The sequence below is a fragment of the Pelodiscus sinensis genome, chromosome 5, assembly GCF_052426305.1.
Source record: "Pelodiscus sinensis isolate ZL-2025 chromosome 5, ASM5242630v1, whole genome shotgun sequence".
Classification (NCBI taxonomy): Eukaryota; Metazoa; Chordata; order Testudines; family Trionychidae; genus Pelodiscus; species Pelodiscus sinensis.
The window spans coordinates 31,259,845-31,277,215 of NC_143056.1; the positions used below are offsets into that span (position 1 = coordinate 31,259,845).

At 44.2% G+C, this 17,371-nt stretch overlaps 1 protein-coding gene across 3 annotated transcripts in view; it reads left to right on the forward strand.

The window, feature by feature from the left end:
- Positions 1-1,565: 1,565 nt before the first annotated feature.
- The window catches only part of PPP4R3A (protein phosphatase 4 regulatory subunit 3A), a 97,569-nt gene continuing 81,763 nt past the window's right edge, over positions 1,566-17,371 (forward strand). For 2 of the 3 annotated variants that reach the window (XM_025190962.3, XM_006135507.5), the window contains exon 1: positions 1,566-2,752. In XM_025190962.3, the coding sequence (XP_025046747.1) occupies positions 2,611-2,752 (142 nt within the window). In that variant the 5' untranslated portion in view covers positions 1,566-2,610. The remainder of the gene's footprint in view (positions 2,753-17,371) is intronic. The other variant, XM_025190961.3, reaches the window with a different exon arrangement.

Consider the following 17,371-nt stretch of genomic DNA (forward strand, 5'->3'; position numbering starts at 1 on the left):
AGGCTTTGCCAGCGCTGCCTGTGAGCTCTGGGGCGAGAAAGCCCCGTTCGTAAGTGCGGATCCGACGTAAGTTGGGGACTGCCTGTATTGCCACCCTAGCTTCTAGGCTGTTGCATGCAAAGCTTGGTCTCAGTCAGCAGCTACCACTCTCTGCCCAGCTCTGAAGGCCACAGTGTGGAAGGGTGGCAAAACATACCATACCAAGCCACCCTTACTTATGGGCTGCTGCTGGTGAGCTGCTGCTTTCGGAGCTGGGTGCCCAGCCCATAACAGGCACTTTCCTGCCTCCCAGTTCTCATAGCAGTGCAGAAGTAATTGCAGCAATACTCCCCAACTCACCACCCCCCAAAAAACCCTTGTGATACCCTGCAGCTCCCTTTTGGGTCAGGACCCCCGATTTGAGATATGCTGGTCTCCCACCTCTGAAATCTGTATAGTAGAGGGTAAAAGCACAAAAAAAGAGACCAGTTTTCAGCAAGGGAGACCAGATTTCATGGTCCATGATATATTTTTTATGGCTGTGAAGTTATTAGGACCTTAAATATAAGTTGTGAAATATTATTTGTAATGGTGTTTTGGCCCTCCTGCCTACTGTTCTTGTGGGATGCCAAAGGGCGCCACCCTTCAGCTCAAGGGTGAACTAGGGTTGCCACGTGTCCGGTTTTGAACCAGTATTTGAGCTTTCTGTCCAGGAAATAAATTAGGAAAATACCGGACATATAAATGTCTGGTATTTTCTAATTAAGTAAGTTTTATTATTATCATGAGTATCAGTTCGTAGTTGCATACTGCATGAGTATCAGTACTGTGTGAGCGTGTCTACCAACCAGGCAGTACGCAACTACACAGTAGAGAGGAGGGGGACAGGGCTGGAGCAGGATGGAATCCCAGGGGCCGGACTCGCCCATGTGCCCCACTGGGACAGTGCGCAGGACGGGCAGGACCCTGGGATCTGCGTGTGCCTGGGCCAGCCCCACTCCCTGCTGGCCGGTTCCCCCCAGGCCAGCCCTGCTCCCTCCAGTGTGAACTCAAATGTAGGGTATAGCTACTGCTCTCACACACCAATTGAAGGCACTATGAAGGGTGTGGATGGTGCCCTATTGCCCTGCAGGACTGCCCCAAAAGGTGTGGGGGTGGTGTGCAGTGATGGGCCTGCTGAGCAATGAGGTTTTGCTCTGGCACCCCAGGGTGCGGTGGGCTACTGTTCTTTTACACTGCATGATCATTGGGGTGCTACGCCCGTAGGGTTCTGCCTCCCAGCGTGCTGAGGGGTGCCGTGAGGTCTTGGGTGGGGTGCTGCCCTTGCCCCCCAGGCTGCAAGTGGTCACGTGGGGGTGCGGTGGGGTCCTAGGTAGGTCACTCCGTGGGGTGCACACAGTGCGTGACTGAGGAGATTGGGTGACACAGGCACGCGCTGCTCCCCGGGAGTGACTAGCGGGTAGCCCCCCCTCCCCATCCGCTGTCTCCCACTCCCCCCCCCCCCCATAGTCCCATCCCTTCTCAGAGCCTGTGTCTGCTGTTGGCCCTTTAAATGCCAGATGGCGGCCCGTGCCGCCGCTGGCTGGGAGACCCCGCGCCTCTAGTGAGAGGTGAAACCAAGATGGCGGTCGCGCAGTGACTGAGGCGGAGACGGAGCCAGTGGGACACAGTCGGGCCTCGCCGCGCCTCAGCCAGGCCGCCAGCCAGCCCGGCCGGGGAGGGACCGCGCGTGCCGGCGCCCGCAGCGGAGCGGGCCGGCCTAACCGAGCGGGCCGAGGAGCCGGGGCTGAGCCGCAGCAGTAGCGGGAGCAGAAGGAAGAAGAATATGGCGGCGGAGCCGGGCTGGGAGTGAAGCTGCCGCCTGCGAGGGGAGCCCATGGGGGAGACTGGACGCTGAGCCCGGCCGCCTTCGCATCGCTCCCGGGACAGGCAGCGCCCGCTGGCCGCCCACGAGCCGCTCCTGAGGAAGGAGGGGCCGCGCCGCCTCTGCCCCTCTATTGACAAACTGCGAGGGGGCGTCGGGCCTGGGCAGCGCCCGCACAATAGAGCCGAGCGCCGGGCAGGGGGCGAACTGACCTCGCTCCCTCCCCCTGCCGCCGATCTGCCACCACCCTAGTCACCTCTGTTGATCTCGCTTCTTCCTGCCCCCTTTCCGTCCAGCGCACTGCCCTCTCGAGTCACCCCTCTCCTGCTGCCCCATCCCCAGCCACCCCTTCCCTCTGCTTTCCCCCACCCGCTTCATCTCCCTAGCCATCTTTCTCTGCCATCCTCTTTTACCTCATTCACCAGCTCTCTGATATTTCTGTTCCCTCCCCACACTTGCCCTGTGGCCCGTTGCTTTACACCTGGCAATCGCCAGGCTTCCCCTCCTGAATAGCACCTCCTGGTCCTCTGTAACTGCTTCCCACCTACCACCCCCTTCCCCAGCACTCTGCCCTGCCTCCAAATAGTGAGCATGAGGAGGAGACTGCCCCAGCAGTGAAGAATAAGGAGCGATCCCGGGGTGTCTTTTTGGGACTGCTACTCTCTTTTCTGCGCCTCTCCTTTGAGGGGGGCCTAGCCCCCCACCAACCTCCTGTTCCTTTAGGTGTCACAGGCCAGGGTGGTGGCTGTGGTGTGACAGGCGGCAGGATGACCGACACCCGGCGGAGAGTGAAAGTTTACACGCTGAATGAAGACCGCCAGTGGGATGATCGAGGCACTGGACATGTGTCCTCTGGCTACGTGGAAAGGCTGAAGGGCATGTCCCTGCTTGTCAGGGCAGAGAGCGATGGTAAGTGGTGTGAGAACATGGCAAGTATTGTAATCTTTTTCCAATCCACCTACAGAAAAAGATAATGGCTTTATATATCTGCTTTGTGATTTTATCTGCATAATTTGTATGTGATTCTGAAATCGGGCAGTCAGCAGCTATCGTTAACTCTTGTTAGGCTATATGACAAGGTTGGAAGATTAAGACAACACACTCCCACTCCTCAGGTACACACTTGATGCATATTGGACACACGGACATAAAGCTGTATACCACATACAGGTAGTACACATTTCACACACTATATTGCACACCACTATCCCATTTCTCCCCCTCCCCAAGATTTTTTTTCCCTAAACACTAATTGGGATCTCTTGTTGAAATAATTGATAATCCCAAGATTAAAGAAACTATTCACAGTTTGGATTAAATGTGTTGAACATAAAATATTAAAATTATTTCATTGTTGTTTCTTGTCTATTCAGCTTTCTGTAGGTGGGTTGCAAATATATTTTTCACTCTTTAGAAGTGTATTAAAGAGTATTTTATAATGTGTAGATAGATACTCGCAGTTTTGATTTCAAGACAATACAAAGAACAAAACAACATTTTGAGGATATTTTTAAGCAGCTACTGTATTCTGCGCTCATGCTAAAACTGCCCTTAGAATTACCCCTGAAATAATAAATTCACTTAAAATAAAGCATATCACCTGTTTTTCTCTCACTCCAAGCATGTTTTGCTACATTTTGATAGGTTTGTGTATGAACTATCCTTGATTACTTGATCAGTGAGTTAATGATTACTGTAGATTAAACTTTGAAGTATAGCTGGCTTCATTTAACTCTGGTACCATGAATGTAGTCTGTCCTATCTCATTTAACCATATAGTTATGTACTGGGTGATGTTTTTCTGCCATTAGCTACTTCCTGGCTTTCTATCTTACATCTGGGGAGGGTGGGTCATTCTTGTAGATTGCTGTTTATATTTGATTGCTATCTCCCCTATGTTTATTTGGTTTTCCTTGTGCTGAAACTGAAGGATAGAAAACTTCATTGAGGTCAGTTACTTAGTCCAGTCATTGTAGAAGAGGAAGTGCATGTTTTCAGGAGTTATCAGGAAATCCTAAATTGATACAGTAAGAATCAAATGTAGTAAGTTGATTATCCAAAGCATGTTTAAATGCTAATTATATTGACTTAAGTCTTTTAAATTGCTAAATTATTATAATAAATTATGAAAACTAACTATATAATTGATTTTTTACAAAGAAGTTGGAGACCTGTTCTCCCCATTCTCTTCTGCATGTCTTATTTCTTAGGTTAGATAAACTCGAGATGGCAGTGGACCTTTATTATTAAATTTAAGGGTGGTGGGGAGCCCAGTGAGAAGGAGGAACATCACCATTATAAACAGGTTTATGTTACAGTGGTATAATTCTAGCACTCACCATCACCACTGTAGCTTTCAGGAGCTAAATAAATTAATAAACTTCAACTGAAACTTCAAATGAAAGAACGATGTTAAAACACCAAATGCAGTAGTAGTAGTGTTTTAAAAATACAATGATCTAGATAGAATTTTTGAGCATAAAATGCTGCAGGTTGTAATCTGACTGTGAAGAAGCAGTCTGTTCAAAGGACACAGTCTTCCACTGGTTTCAGTTACATTTGCATATACAGATTTATTTCAGTAGTTTCATTGCTGTAAATGAGCTTGTATAAATCTATTAAAGAAAATGGAAGTATGAAGTATTGTAAGTGTTACTTTAATGTGTATCTAGGAGTTACTGAATTTTAAAGATTAGTTATCCATAACTTTAAAAAGCAAACCAGCATTTTTAAAAATGAATAACTGAATTAACATACAATAATTCCTATAGCTTTCATAAATCTTATACCATGTACAGTTTATACAATTATTAGTTAACAATCCTTTTAGAAACTTAGATGTTTTGATCACTGGGGCTAATATATTAATCCTTTGAGGCAAACATGCCTTTTGGTAATTGTTTTTCTTATTCTTGTCACTATTTTATCAGGTTAATATTCAGTTTTTTCGGTCAGAAGTCAGCGGCTAGGATAGTTCAAATTTACATGTAATGATTTTTTTTTTAATTTGGGGTACTAGAGTATTAAATGTTTGTAAGTGTGAACAGTTATTTCATACCCAAATCAAAAGTAGCAACAGATTGTTATACGTCAGATGTCTTTTATAGCGCTCAAGTCCCTTGTTCCTTCTTCTTTTCCCCTTCAGCTTTTCTGTTGAACTGCTTTATTAAATGTAGGGATCAAAATTGACTGTTCTTGCATCTTCTTTCCTTGACGTTTCTTTGGCTTTCCATCATGTTTTCTAATGCTTTCCTTTTTTGAAGTGTTTCCTTCTACAGTTTGGGATCAGGATTCAGCTTCCTCCTCTTGGGGTAATGGACCTTATTTAATGGCTTACCCACGGAAACAGATAGACCAGCAATCAAGAAGTGAGTGGGCCACATGAGTGACCCTCCATCTCAGTGGGCTGCAGCAGCCCTCAGCACTCCTGTCTGCTCTTTTCCTACACGCACCTCTCATGCACTGAGACACTGGAGCTCTGATTTCCTCCTCTCTCCCCCCCCCCCCCACCAGTACTTTCAGAGCACCACAAATCCACTCTGTCCCCTCTTCCCCCTCCCTCCCAGAGCTAGAACCCTGAACAGCTGATTACTAGCATTCAGGCTCTGGGAGGGAGGAGCATGGATAGAGTGTGAATCAGGTGATTCATTGTGCTCTGAAAGTGCTGGAGGGAAGGGGAAGAGTAGGAAGTGCGCGGGAGGCGTGTGGGACAGGAGGAAGGCCATATGGTCTGCTGGCTGCAGGTGGAATCCAAGTGGGCTGCATGCAGGCCACAGGTTGTCCACCACTGTGATAGAGAATTCTAAAACCTAAATTTGTCTAAGGGAGAATGTAACCAACACATTTTTTTTATCTGTGACCTGGTAGGATACTGTAACCATTTTGAACAGATGGAACATAATAGGGATGTTAAATATTGGTTAATTGAATAGTTGAGTAACCTCATGAATTCTTACTGGTTGAATGCAAACTGGCTCCACTTCCGAAGAGCCGCCTGCCACACCGTACTGCTGCCTCTGATTCAGAGGCAGCTGCGCGGGGTGCCAGACTGGAGCTGGTCTGCAAGGGGAGCCATTTTAAAAAACAGCTCCCCTCACGGGCCAGCTGCCTGTCCCCACATGCTGCTGCCTCTGATACAGGGGTAGCAGCAGCCCCTGTTCGGAGGGAGGGGCAGGGAGAGGTAAGTCTTGCTCATGCTGGGTCCAGGAGCTCAGAACTGAGCCGGGCTGCCGGCCCGCCTACCTTCTAATAACACTTTAAATGCAGAGTTGTACCGGGAGTAGGTCCCAGACCCATCGCAAGCTATGACTGAGACAGGCTGCTGGTCAGTGTGCTAAAAAAATTTACTAGTGGGGAGGGTGTTGGGGAATTCATGTAGTCTGTAGCATTAACCTATACTCTTTTGCTTATCGGTTAATCAACCACACTATTACATCCCTAAAACATAGGAATTGCCAGACCAGGCCCATGGTCCATATAGGGTCAAGTGTCCTGTTTGTGATCTCAAGTGAGTTTAAGAATCCCCAGTGTAGACAACTGAGAATAAGCTGATATACAGGGGATGTTACTGTACCTAGTTATGTAATGGCTTATGCTCCAAACCATGAGGGTTTAGATCTCTTAACTGTCATAAATCCATCTGTTGTACTTGAATGATTTTGTTGTCATCTGTGTAAATGTCTAGACCTTTATTTGGATTCTGCAAAACTGCCCCTTAATGGTACCTAAGTGGCAATGAGTTCCACATGTTGGCTTGCTTCTGCGGAAAAAGTTTATCACAATCCAATTCTAAACTTCATGCTTTTAGTTGCACTGCATGACCCCTTGTATTTCTGTTATTGGACAGTAAAGAAGTGCCTAATTTTCACTCCTTGTGTCATTCGTTACAAATATCTGTATCTTACCCCTTCCTAGTCACTTTGATGACTTGAATAGTTCTGTTCGTTGAAGGACAACCTTTCCATGCATTTAGATCAGTTTTTATTGCCTGTTTTTTAACCTCCTTTTATTTTTGTGACTGGAACTGAAAGCAATACTTAAGATGAGTATTCTATTCACTTAATGACATACATATACTTTGAAGATTTTAGCTTCCTAATAACTGAATTCTGCACCCCAATTAATTCTGTACAAGTTCTCCAACAAATACCATCTTCTTCTCACTCCAACAAATGAAAAACCATGTCAGGAGCAAGGTCTGCTCTGCCTCAAAAGCTGTGCTGGCACTGATGATGTCCCTCCACAGAGTTAGGAAGACATCATTGGTTTGATTTATACTTTCTTCCCATTTGGAAGGTTTTTGTTATGACACAATGGCTTGAAAGTATTTTTTTAAAAGTAAAGCTTAGAAGTCTGCAAAGTTGACTACACTTACCCAGGAAAGTTTGGTATTCAGTATTAAAGAACTGATGCTCTTTCCTGCCCTCTCACCACTCTCCCACACCTCCATCCAGCCTCTTTAGGTTGTGGGGGGATGCAACCAAAAAAAGCATAACTCAAAATGGGAGGGATTCAGCTCAAAAAGTTTGAAAACTATTCAGGATGCAGGGAGAGAGGTATCTAGAGGCTGTATACTAGGAGAGAATGGTGGCTACAGAGCTGTATGATATGGTGTTTATTTCCCATGGCCTCTGCTCCCCTGGAGTCAGGTTTCCTTGAAGTAGGCAGCTCTTACCAGCTTCATGAGGGTGCTTGGAGCTGAGGAGCAGATGTAACCCTGGGTACCAGCAGCAGACAGGAATGCCAAAGCTACCCTTCCATGGCAACATCAGTCAGAGGAGCAGCTTCCCTGCACTGTCTAACTCTGTCTTTTCGCCTGTTACCTGGCCATAGTGTGGGATGAGAATAAGGCTATAGCTGCCCCCAGGACTGCTCCACTTTCGGTAAGGCACTACAGTTTGAGGAGGCAACACCCTTGCCCTCCTCCTCTCCCCCCCCCCCAACTCTGCCTGTGGGCTCAGAGCTTCTGCCCATAAGGAATGCTGGGGCTTGGGACTTCAGCCCAGAAAGGGAGGGTGCCAGGGCTTCCACACGCCTCTCCTGGCTTCAGCCAGGACAGGATGCAGGGAGAGCTGGGCTCTTGGCTTCAGCCCTGTGCCACTTTTGACTTCAGACTGGCGAAAGGTCACTCTTTACTTCAATCCTGCACTGCTTCTGCTCTACAGGGGGGTGCCAAGGCATGGAGCACCAGGTTTTAAACATGGAGCCCTGCAGCCCAACTGAAAGAACTCATAGAACCCTGGAGAGCAGCTGCTGTAAGGTTTCATCTTGCTTCAGAAACCAATTGAACATAACATCTGAGAAATTTGAGGTGTGGTATCAGTATTGACTGGGAACTTTTAAAAAACCTGTGATAACACACTTAAGTCCTTTTGAGTAAAACTAGGACTGATGGGTTGAAATTAAAAGAAACATTTGAGATGGAAATATTAACATGTCTATTAGACTGAAATAGTCTCTCAAGGGAAGTAGTGTATGGACTATAGTTCATTCTACCTTTTGTGGACCCTTTTGTAAAAGAGCTTTTTTAGACAGAGCAACATGAATTCTGTAATGGCAGAATTTACTGTAGAATCTGCCTTTTGCCCACATTTTCCATCAGCATTATGTGCCTAAATTGAAGTTCTTATATTTTAAAAATATAGTCTTCCATTTTTGTGAAGGAAATATTGGTATTTCTGATCATATTAATGTTGAGGTATTTCCCAAAATCTGTAAGCAGCCTGAGTAGTGTGAATTGTGGTGGTAACTAATTTTATTTGCTGATCACTGTACCAGAAGCATCCAGCTAATGTTTAGGGTTGTGGGAGAAACATACATCCCCATGTGCCTCCTTCCTCTACTCCAAAACACAAAGGTTCTGAGGACCACTAGCTTAACAAATTTAAAGCAAAGTATGTTTCTTCCCTAAACAGAAGCTCAAAATAAGCCATTGTGGAGTTTTGTAATTTATTCTTGCTCACTTCCCTGTCAGAAATGTTTGTTTGTGAATCAAACCATCCCTACCCTACCCACTTCTGCAATGTTGCCCTGAGCTGTCATACAATTCCCAGTAATAGAAATTCTGTATAAACTAAATCTTACTCTACTCTCCACAGGCAGTCTTGCTGTCTTCATGTTATTCCTTCAGGAATGCGCACACAAACTCATTTGCTTTAAATGGGTTTGTATAGATGTCACTTAGTGCATCGTTTGTCTTGTAGAACCTTTATTCTTGTGATTATGTAAAAAATGCCTTTTGATTATTTATTTATTTATTTATGACGATGAGTTTGCAGGGCAGGCAGGCAGAAAAAAATGTTTAGGAAAGTGAGCAAACTTCTTATGGAGCCATTAGTGAACATGGAATCCTACTGTCATATTTTTAAAAGTTGCTTTACAGGCTATAATCTCTCTCCAAAAAGTAGTGTGCATAAAATATTAGAAAATATTCTAAGGGTTTGTCTACACATACAATACTGCAGCATAACTGGTAAAGATGCACTACGCTGACAGCAGAGTTCTTCTGTCAAGATGATAAAAACAACTTTTTTAGTGGCTATTGTCCTGCTGATATAGTGCTATCCACACCAGCACTTGTGTAGGTGTAACTTACGTCACTCAGAAGAGTGATTTATTCACACCCCTGAGCGACATGAGTTATACTACCTAAGCTGTGCATAGCCTCGGATAGCCCTAAGAAATGGAAAATATATTTTATAGTTCATTAGACAGGTTTAAGAAGATGCTTTAAATATTTTAAAAATTAATAATGCTATTCAAAAGATCAGGACTGAAATCCAGTATTTTGAGTGGAGAATTTATGCAATTAAAAATAAGAACATTTATTAGCTGCAAGCTATGACTTATTAAACAAAGGTTGACATTGTTAATGTTTTCATTATCACTAATATACCTGACTTTTCTTAGTATCTACTAGGTATGTTAGCATGTAGTTGTCTACATGATTAACCGATGAGCCTGGGCTTATCGGTTAATCCCAAAGACTACCCTCCCACTTTCATCATCATCATCATCATCAACCATGGGCTCAATGCTCACATTACTGTCCAATGCTTCCCTCACTATTTCCTTCCATCTTTTCCCTGTCCAGTATGGAATGGCTTAGTTTCTGTGGACTAGCTCCACACCAATCTACTATATCATCTGCCCATTCTCTGTGGGGTCTGCCTCTCCTATTTGGACCATCCATTATGCCAAATACCAAGGTCTTAACTTTTCACTCGTTGTTCATTCTGCAGATATGTCCGAATAGCTCTGTTGTCTAACTTTCTGCAGTAGCTTCTCTTTCAGCTGTATCTTCCTATATAATCCCTCGTTGGTGACCTTCTACATCTATCCTATTCTCAGAATCTTTTTATAACAACTCTTCTCAAATGCCAATATCCTTCTCTTCAAATATTTCGTTATCACCCATATCTTACATCCATACAATTTGCTGCTAAATACACACATTTTCAAGACACTCAGCTTCGTTCCTAAGCTGCAGCCTCTGAATCGGCGACAGCAAGGGGTGGGAGCAGAGCGGGAGCCAGTGCCTGTGGGGAGGGTGAGGGGGATATACCAGCTCCTGCTGAGCCAGTCCTCTCCCCACTTCCCCCACTTCTGATACATAGGCAGCAGAGGGGCAGGACACCAGAGCCAGTACTTGCAGGGACCTGGCTTTAAAGCTGGCTCCCTGTGAACACCAACTCTCACCTTCCGCCCCTCTCCTCCCAATGTATAAACGTGTATCCTCTGAAAATTTCAGTGGATACACATTTACACAAATAAGCACATTTTAATGTCCCTAGTATCTACAATGTGCTTTAGATGTTTGCCTTCAGAGAGTCCATTCTATATGAGCTTTATCCTGTAAGCTTGTGTGTATAAATAGTGTTTTTATTTTTCACATGAATAGTCTTATTGAGCTAACTAGTAAAGTAGTTATTATCTTAGAATCATAGAATAATAGGACTGGAAGGGACCTCAAGAGGTCATCGAGTCTAGCCCCCCGCCCTCAAGGCAGGACCAAGCTCCGTCTACACCATCCCTATCAGATGTCTATCCAACCTGTTCTTAAATATCTCCAGAGAGGGAGATTCCACCACCTCCCTTGGCAATTTATTCCAATATTTGACCACCCTGACAGTTAGGAATTTTTTCCTAATGTCCAATCTAAACCTCCCCTGCTGCACTTTAAGCCCATTGCTCCTTGTCCTGTCCTCAGAAACCAAGAGGAACAAATTTTCTCCTTCCTCCTTGTGACACCCTTTTAGATATTTGAAAACCGCTATCATGTCCCCCCTTAATCTTCTTTTTTCCAAACTAAACAAGCCCAGTTCATGAAGCCTGGCTTCATAGGTCATGTTCTCTAAAACTTTAATCATTCTTGTCGCTCTTCTCTGTACCCTTTCCAATTTCTCCACATCTTTCTTGAAATGTGGCTCCCAGAACTGGACACAGTACTCCAGCTGAGGCCTAACTAGTGCAGAGTAGAGCGGCAGAATGACTTCACGAGTTTTGCTTACAACACACCTGTTGATACAACCTAGAATCATATTTGCTTTTTTTGCAACAGCATCACACTGTTGACTCATATTCAACTTGTGGTCCACTATGACCCCTAGATCCCTTTCCGTCATGCTCCTTCCTAGACAGTCGCTTCCCATCTTGTATGTATGGAACTGATTGTTCCTTCCTAAGTGGAGCACTTTGCATTTCTCTTTATGAAACCTCATCCTGTTTTCCTCTGACCATTACTCTAACTTGCTAAGGTCATTTTGAATTATGTCCCTATCTTCCAAAGAAGTTGCAACCCCACCCAGTTTGGTATCATCTGCAAACTTAATAAGCGTACTCTCTATCCCAATATCTACATCATTGATGAAGATATTGAACAGTACGGGTCCCAAAACAGACCCTTGAGGAACTCCACTTGTTATCCCTTTCCAGCAGGATTTAGAACTGTTAACAACAACTCTCTGACTACGGTTATCCAGCCAATTATGCACCCACCTTATCGTGGCCCTATCTAAATTATATTTGCCTAGTTTATCAATAAGAATATCATGCGAGACCGTATCAAATGCCTTACTAAAGTCTAGGTATATGACATCCACCGCTTCTCCCTTATCCACAAAGCTCGTTATCTTATCAAAGAAAGCTATCAGATTAGTTTGGCATGACTCGTTCTTCACAAATCCATGCTGGCTATTCCCTATCACTTTATTACCTTCCAAGTGTTTGCATATGATTTCCTTAATTACCTGCTCCATTATCTTCCCTGGGACAGACGTTAAACTGACCGGTCTGTAGTAACTATCTGGAATCTTAAGCCTGTTATGCCTCACAAATCCATCATATTTCCTACCTGGAAATAAGGATGTAAAATCCTGTTTAACAGGTTAAGCTTAACGTCAGCTGATTGAACAAGGGGTGGGCAGGCCACTCCCTTCCATGCCATGTGCAGGGACTGCTCCCAGCCCTGTGTGAGGCCAGAAGCGGCAGCCCTACTCATGGGTTAACCATTAATATTACCAGGGCTCGCTGAACCGCGGCGAGCCCTGTTCGCCAGCTGCGCTGTCCGGCGATCTGCGCATGCGCAGATTGCCCAAACCCAGCTCTTCTGGGTTGCAGTCTACTCGCCACGGGTGAGTAGATTGTATTATTTGTTGAGCCCTGAATATTACCACATGGAAATTAGGTTACAGAGAATTATTCATTCATTCTTGCAGTAAAATGTGATTGTTTCAATGTCTCTAAAATATGGAAACATGCTTTTGGTAGGTAATACTGCATAAGTGAGTTGAATTCTGAGGTTGTTGCCTTGATAAATATACTTTGGGAAGGCTGTTGCAAACATCACTTTCAGAATATAAGAAAGTAATATTTGTGGTAAGAGTCAAAAAGGGATAAAGGGATATAAAAACTAATCTTTTTAATAGGCTAGAAGGAGGAACTTGAAAGGAAGTTATGTTAAACACAGGCAAGGAGTTTGTCTTAAGTATTTGTCTTAAATTAGTTTTCTGCGTTCTGTATATTGGCTTGCCAGTAACAAGGTCTTCTCACTTATTCCCTTGACTTTTTTTCAGAAATCCAGTCTCTGTAATGCAGTGGTCATCAACCAGTAGACTGCGATGGACTTGTCGATCGCAGAGTCTCTGACAATCAATCTCAGTCTCAGTTTAGGGTTGCCAACTCTTCTGACTTGGCTAGGAGTCTCTCAGAATCAGGTTGGATCTCCCAGAAGCCCCTGGAGCCAAACTGGGAGATCAGCCACTAATAGTTCAGCAGCACAGTGGGTCTAAAGCAAGCTGCCTGCTTGCCCTGGCCCTGCACAGCTCCCGGGAGCATCTGACATGTCCTTTTGCCAGGGTGGATTGATTTAAATCAAGCTTTCCACTGATACTACTTCATGTATTTCTTCAAGCAATGGTGCAAATCTAAATCACTAAAATATGTTAATTTACAGCTCAGTACAGATTTTACAACATCCAAGAGGGTATGCTTTCTGTAATTTTTCTTAGATAACTTGATTTGTATTAATTGAGGAAATAGTATATAATACTCATTACCTGTGTCAAGCTGCAGATGCAGCAGCAGTATATTAGGAATGGTAAGAACTAAATAATACACATTAGCCCACATATTTTGTTAAACTAAAACTTAAATGTTTCACACTTGGAATTGCAGAAGGCTGGAATTGCTGGCTGATGGCTGTCCTTAAACTTTTTTTAAATGTTCAAATACTAGTGAAATGCACCCTATGCTCACTACGCTTACCAACTCCACCATCACCCCCCCAGCTGCTTTCGTGGCCAGAGAGCACGATAACATCATTCTGTTGCCAGGCAGGAAAAACTTTTTATATAGCGAGATTATTAACTCTAACAGACTAGCTGTACAGTGTCCTTAAAATTTCTATAATTAGCTCTCATCTTTCCCGCTCCCACTGTCATTTTGATGCAGTTCTGATTCCAAGTTACCAAAAAGCTAAGGCTGACTGTACTTAGAACATATTTAGTTTTGGAGTAAGCTCCATTGATAGTATAGAATGTGGTTCCTTTCAGAAAGTTGAGTTATGCTGAAGTAAAATAGAGAACAGACATATGGCATCACCATTTTGGCCTGTGACTATGATGTTCCAAAATAAATGTATTATGAAATAAGAAAGTCAAACTTGGTGGCAACTCAGAAATCAATGCCCCCTCCTGCACCAAACTCCCTGCCCTGAGCCCCTTCCCACTGAGAGCTTGTACCTGGGATGTGAATGAGTAGTCAAGCAGGAACGTATTGGGTAGCACTATCGACTACTCAATCACCTCTTCCCCCTCCTGCCACGGTTCTGTGCTCTTAAAGGGACAGAGAGGAGCTGGCGCACAAAGACTCTGGCTCAATCTCTGGTCCCCTGCTGGGTCTCAGGATAAACCTACGCTGCCACTCTGCATTCTGACAGGTACAGAGTAGCAGCAGTCTCAGTATAAGCTCCCCCACACCCTGGTTGTCACGTTTTATTTTTAAAGGGACAGAGCAGTAGCAGCTTAAGAGAAAAAACTGTGGGACTGGCTGCTGCTGTTCTGTCCTCAGTATCCTAACCCAGCCCCTTCCAGAGCCCACACACTGTACCCCAACCTGCTGCTTGAGCCCCTTCCAAAATCCAGGACTCTGCACTTCCTCCTTCATCCCAAGCTTCTGCTTCAGCCAATGTTCCCTCTAACTTTTTTCCCATCTATGTACAGAATAAATTGTGTACCAAAGCCTGTGCAGATGTGTTTCTACTGGTGGTGCACATGCTGTGGGTACTGTGAATGCTCTGCCAATAAGCTAGGTGGCATTTGAATCTCTCTTGGGTGGCTGTCCAAGAGCTCATCTTACAGAGAACACCGGCTCCAGCCCTGAGCCCCCTCTTATACCTAATCTCCTTCCCTGAATCCCCTCCTGTACCACAGCCCCTGCCCCAGGCTTAGCTCATCCCCTCCCACATATTGTATATCAGGTTCATGTAATATAAACCAGTGATGGGCAACCTATGCTAGTGGGTGGGCTTCATTAGTGAGCCACTAGATTTTTGTAACCAAAATGGTTTCCTAGGATAGGTAGTTTTGCTAACTGTGCTTGTGTACCTAGAATTTGCAGTGTGTGCCAATTGAACTGTAGCAGCACTTTGACAAGATTCAGGCATTAATGCAGGTCAATTGACAGCCCTAATGTATAGTTGGGGATTATTTTTTCCAATGTGCATTACTTTGCATTTACCAGCGTCAAAATGGCAAATTAATTTTATTGCCCAATCACCTAGTTTTGTGAGATCCTTTTGGAGCTCTTCACAGTCTGTTTTGGTCTTTGGTTTGAGCAGTTGAGTATCATCTGCAAATTTTGCCACCTCACTGTTTACCCCTTTTCCAGATCGTTTATAAATATGTTGAATAGGATTGGGCCCAATGGGAAGTGATGGAAGCTACAACAAGCTCTTGAGAGCTCTTTTTGTTTAAACTATCACCAGATTCAATCATCGTTTGGATTTGTGATCCATTACTGTCAAACTTAAAGTTCACACCCATTTTAACTTCACAAATTACACTGAGGACAACAGCATGGGCTTTCAGCTACAGTAGTAAGGTATGTATTTATGCCATGCCAAGAGTCCAAGACTGTTGTGGTGTTCAAGAAATTACCACCTAACTCTACAACTGATTTGTATGCAACAGTTCAATTGATTGCACGATGGAGACAGCACAGATGGTGGGTTGCTTGGCCCAGCTGCCAGCCTTCTTACAGCATGGGCTTTCACCTAATACAAATTAACTTATATTGCACAATATAAGCACTATTCCCAGCTATTGTTTTATATAGTAGCCTTGCTTAAGGGGGAAAAAACAACCCAGACAATGTTTCTCACTCCATATTGTAAGAGACTATTTTCTTTTGATAATGCTGAATTGTTGCCTTTTCACAAGGATGACAATTAAAGGGGCACTGCACAATGGGTTATCAAAAGCAAAAGGAGCTGTATAGAAATAATCTGTCTGTGACATCTGTCCTTATAAATGGAGTGCAAATTATACTTAACATTTTTGGTTCAATAGGACATTGTAGGACTCAGTTAATCATGAGGAAAACATAAATTTGCATGGAATGTATGTATACATTTTTTTAGAAAGACTTAAGATCTGCCACACCAAAGTAAATTGCAAAGCATTATCAAAAAAATCCCGTGCTGCTTCATTGTACTATTTAACTCTGTTCTTTCCTGCTGTTACTATTTACCAAAGTGAGCATTTGAATGGAAGCTCTATTCTTCATAATATACCTCCTCCTCAGTTCCTTTATAAATATAAATATATTTGAAAAGACCACTGTAGTAGTGATCCATATAAAAATCCTGAATTTATATCAAATAGCTGGTTTAGAGTCCTTTTAGATGTCCTCTACCCATGAAGATAGCCTGCTGTTTTGCTGACAATAAAACTACTTCAACAAGAGGCATAGAGTTTTTTGTAGCAAAAACAACAGTGTCAGTGTAGATGCTGCCATTTGTTATGTCGACATGGCTTCTCACAGCATGCCTACCATGACCACTCTGCTCACTGTTTCAAACTCTGCCCTGCATCTAGCTACACAGGCATGCATCTTTCCTCTTTCAAAAGTTCTAAGAAGCTTTACTATTGTTCAGTGTGGAGAGCTTACTGAGCTGCTGAGGGCACTGCTTCTGGTAGCTAAGGAGAGTGTGGGAGAACTTTGGAGAATTACAGAACCATTAATGTGGAATTGGCAGGTGTAGAGCTGGCTGCTGCTTGAGGTGATAGGGATGGGAGGGGAAGAGTGGGGAGACACTGGCTGATGGGGAGGGTCTTCCTCCCCCTGCCTCAGGATTTGTTGGTTCCAGCAGCTGCCTGAACTTCGAGACTGCATGTCAAAACACTCATTCTCTCTCACCATATGTGCGTGTACACATGTTCACTGTTGCACATTCCCCACCTTCTTCCACTATCGGTTGAAAAGTGGTTGATAATCTAATACAGCAGTTCTCAATCTGTTAGTTACAACCCTGTTTTAATGAGGTCACCAAGGCTGGCTTTAGACTTGCAGTGGCCTGAAACGGGCGATCTTCAATCTTGGGCAGCTGAACTTAGGTTACAGGCCCCTGCCTTCCCCCCTGGGCTGAAGCCCTGCAGCTTTAGTTTGGCCAGCAAATCTACCTGGGGTGGTAGGGCTTGGGCTTTGGCCCTCTGGCTTGGGTGGACTCTGGTTTTTTACGCCATTCTGGAGTCACGTAGTTGTAAATGAAGTATAAGAACTACTGATCTAGTAGGATGCCTATGGAGTAATAGGATTCAGCTGCATCTTATGGTTCTGTACCTATCCCATAAGGCATTGTAAAGCTTTTCCAAGCATCGTGTAGCCAGTTGCACTGTTGGATAGCTACCCACAGTATATTCCTCTGTGTCCCTGCAAGTACTGCTGATGTGGATGATCTCTGCTGATATAAGGAGCCTGGAGTGGATATGTTACAATGGTTTTATTAAAGCCACATAACTTGTAAGCAAA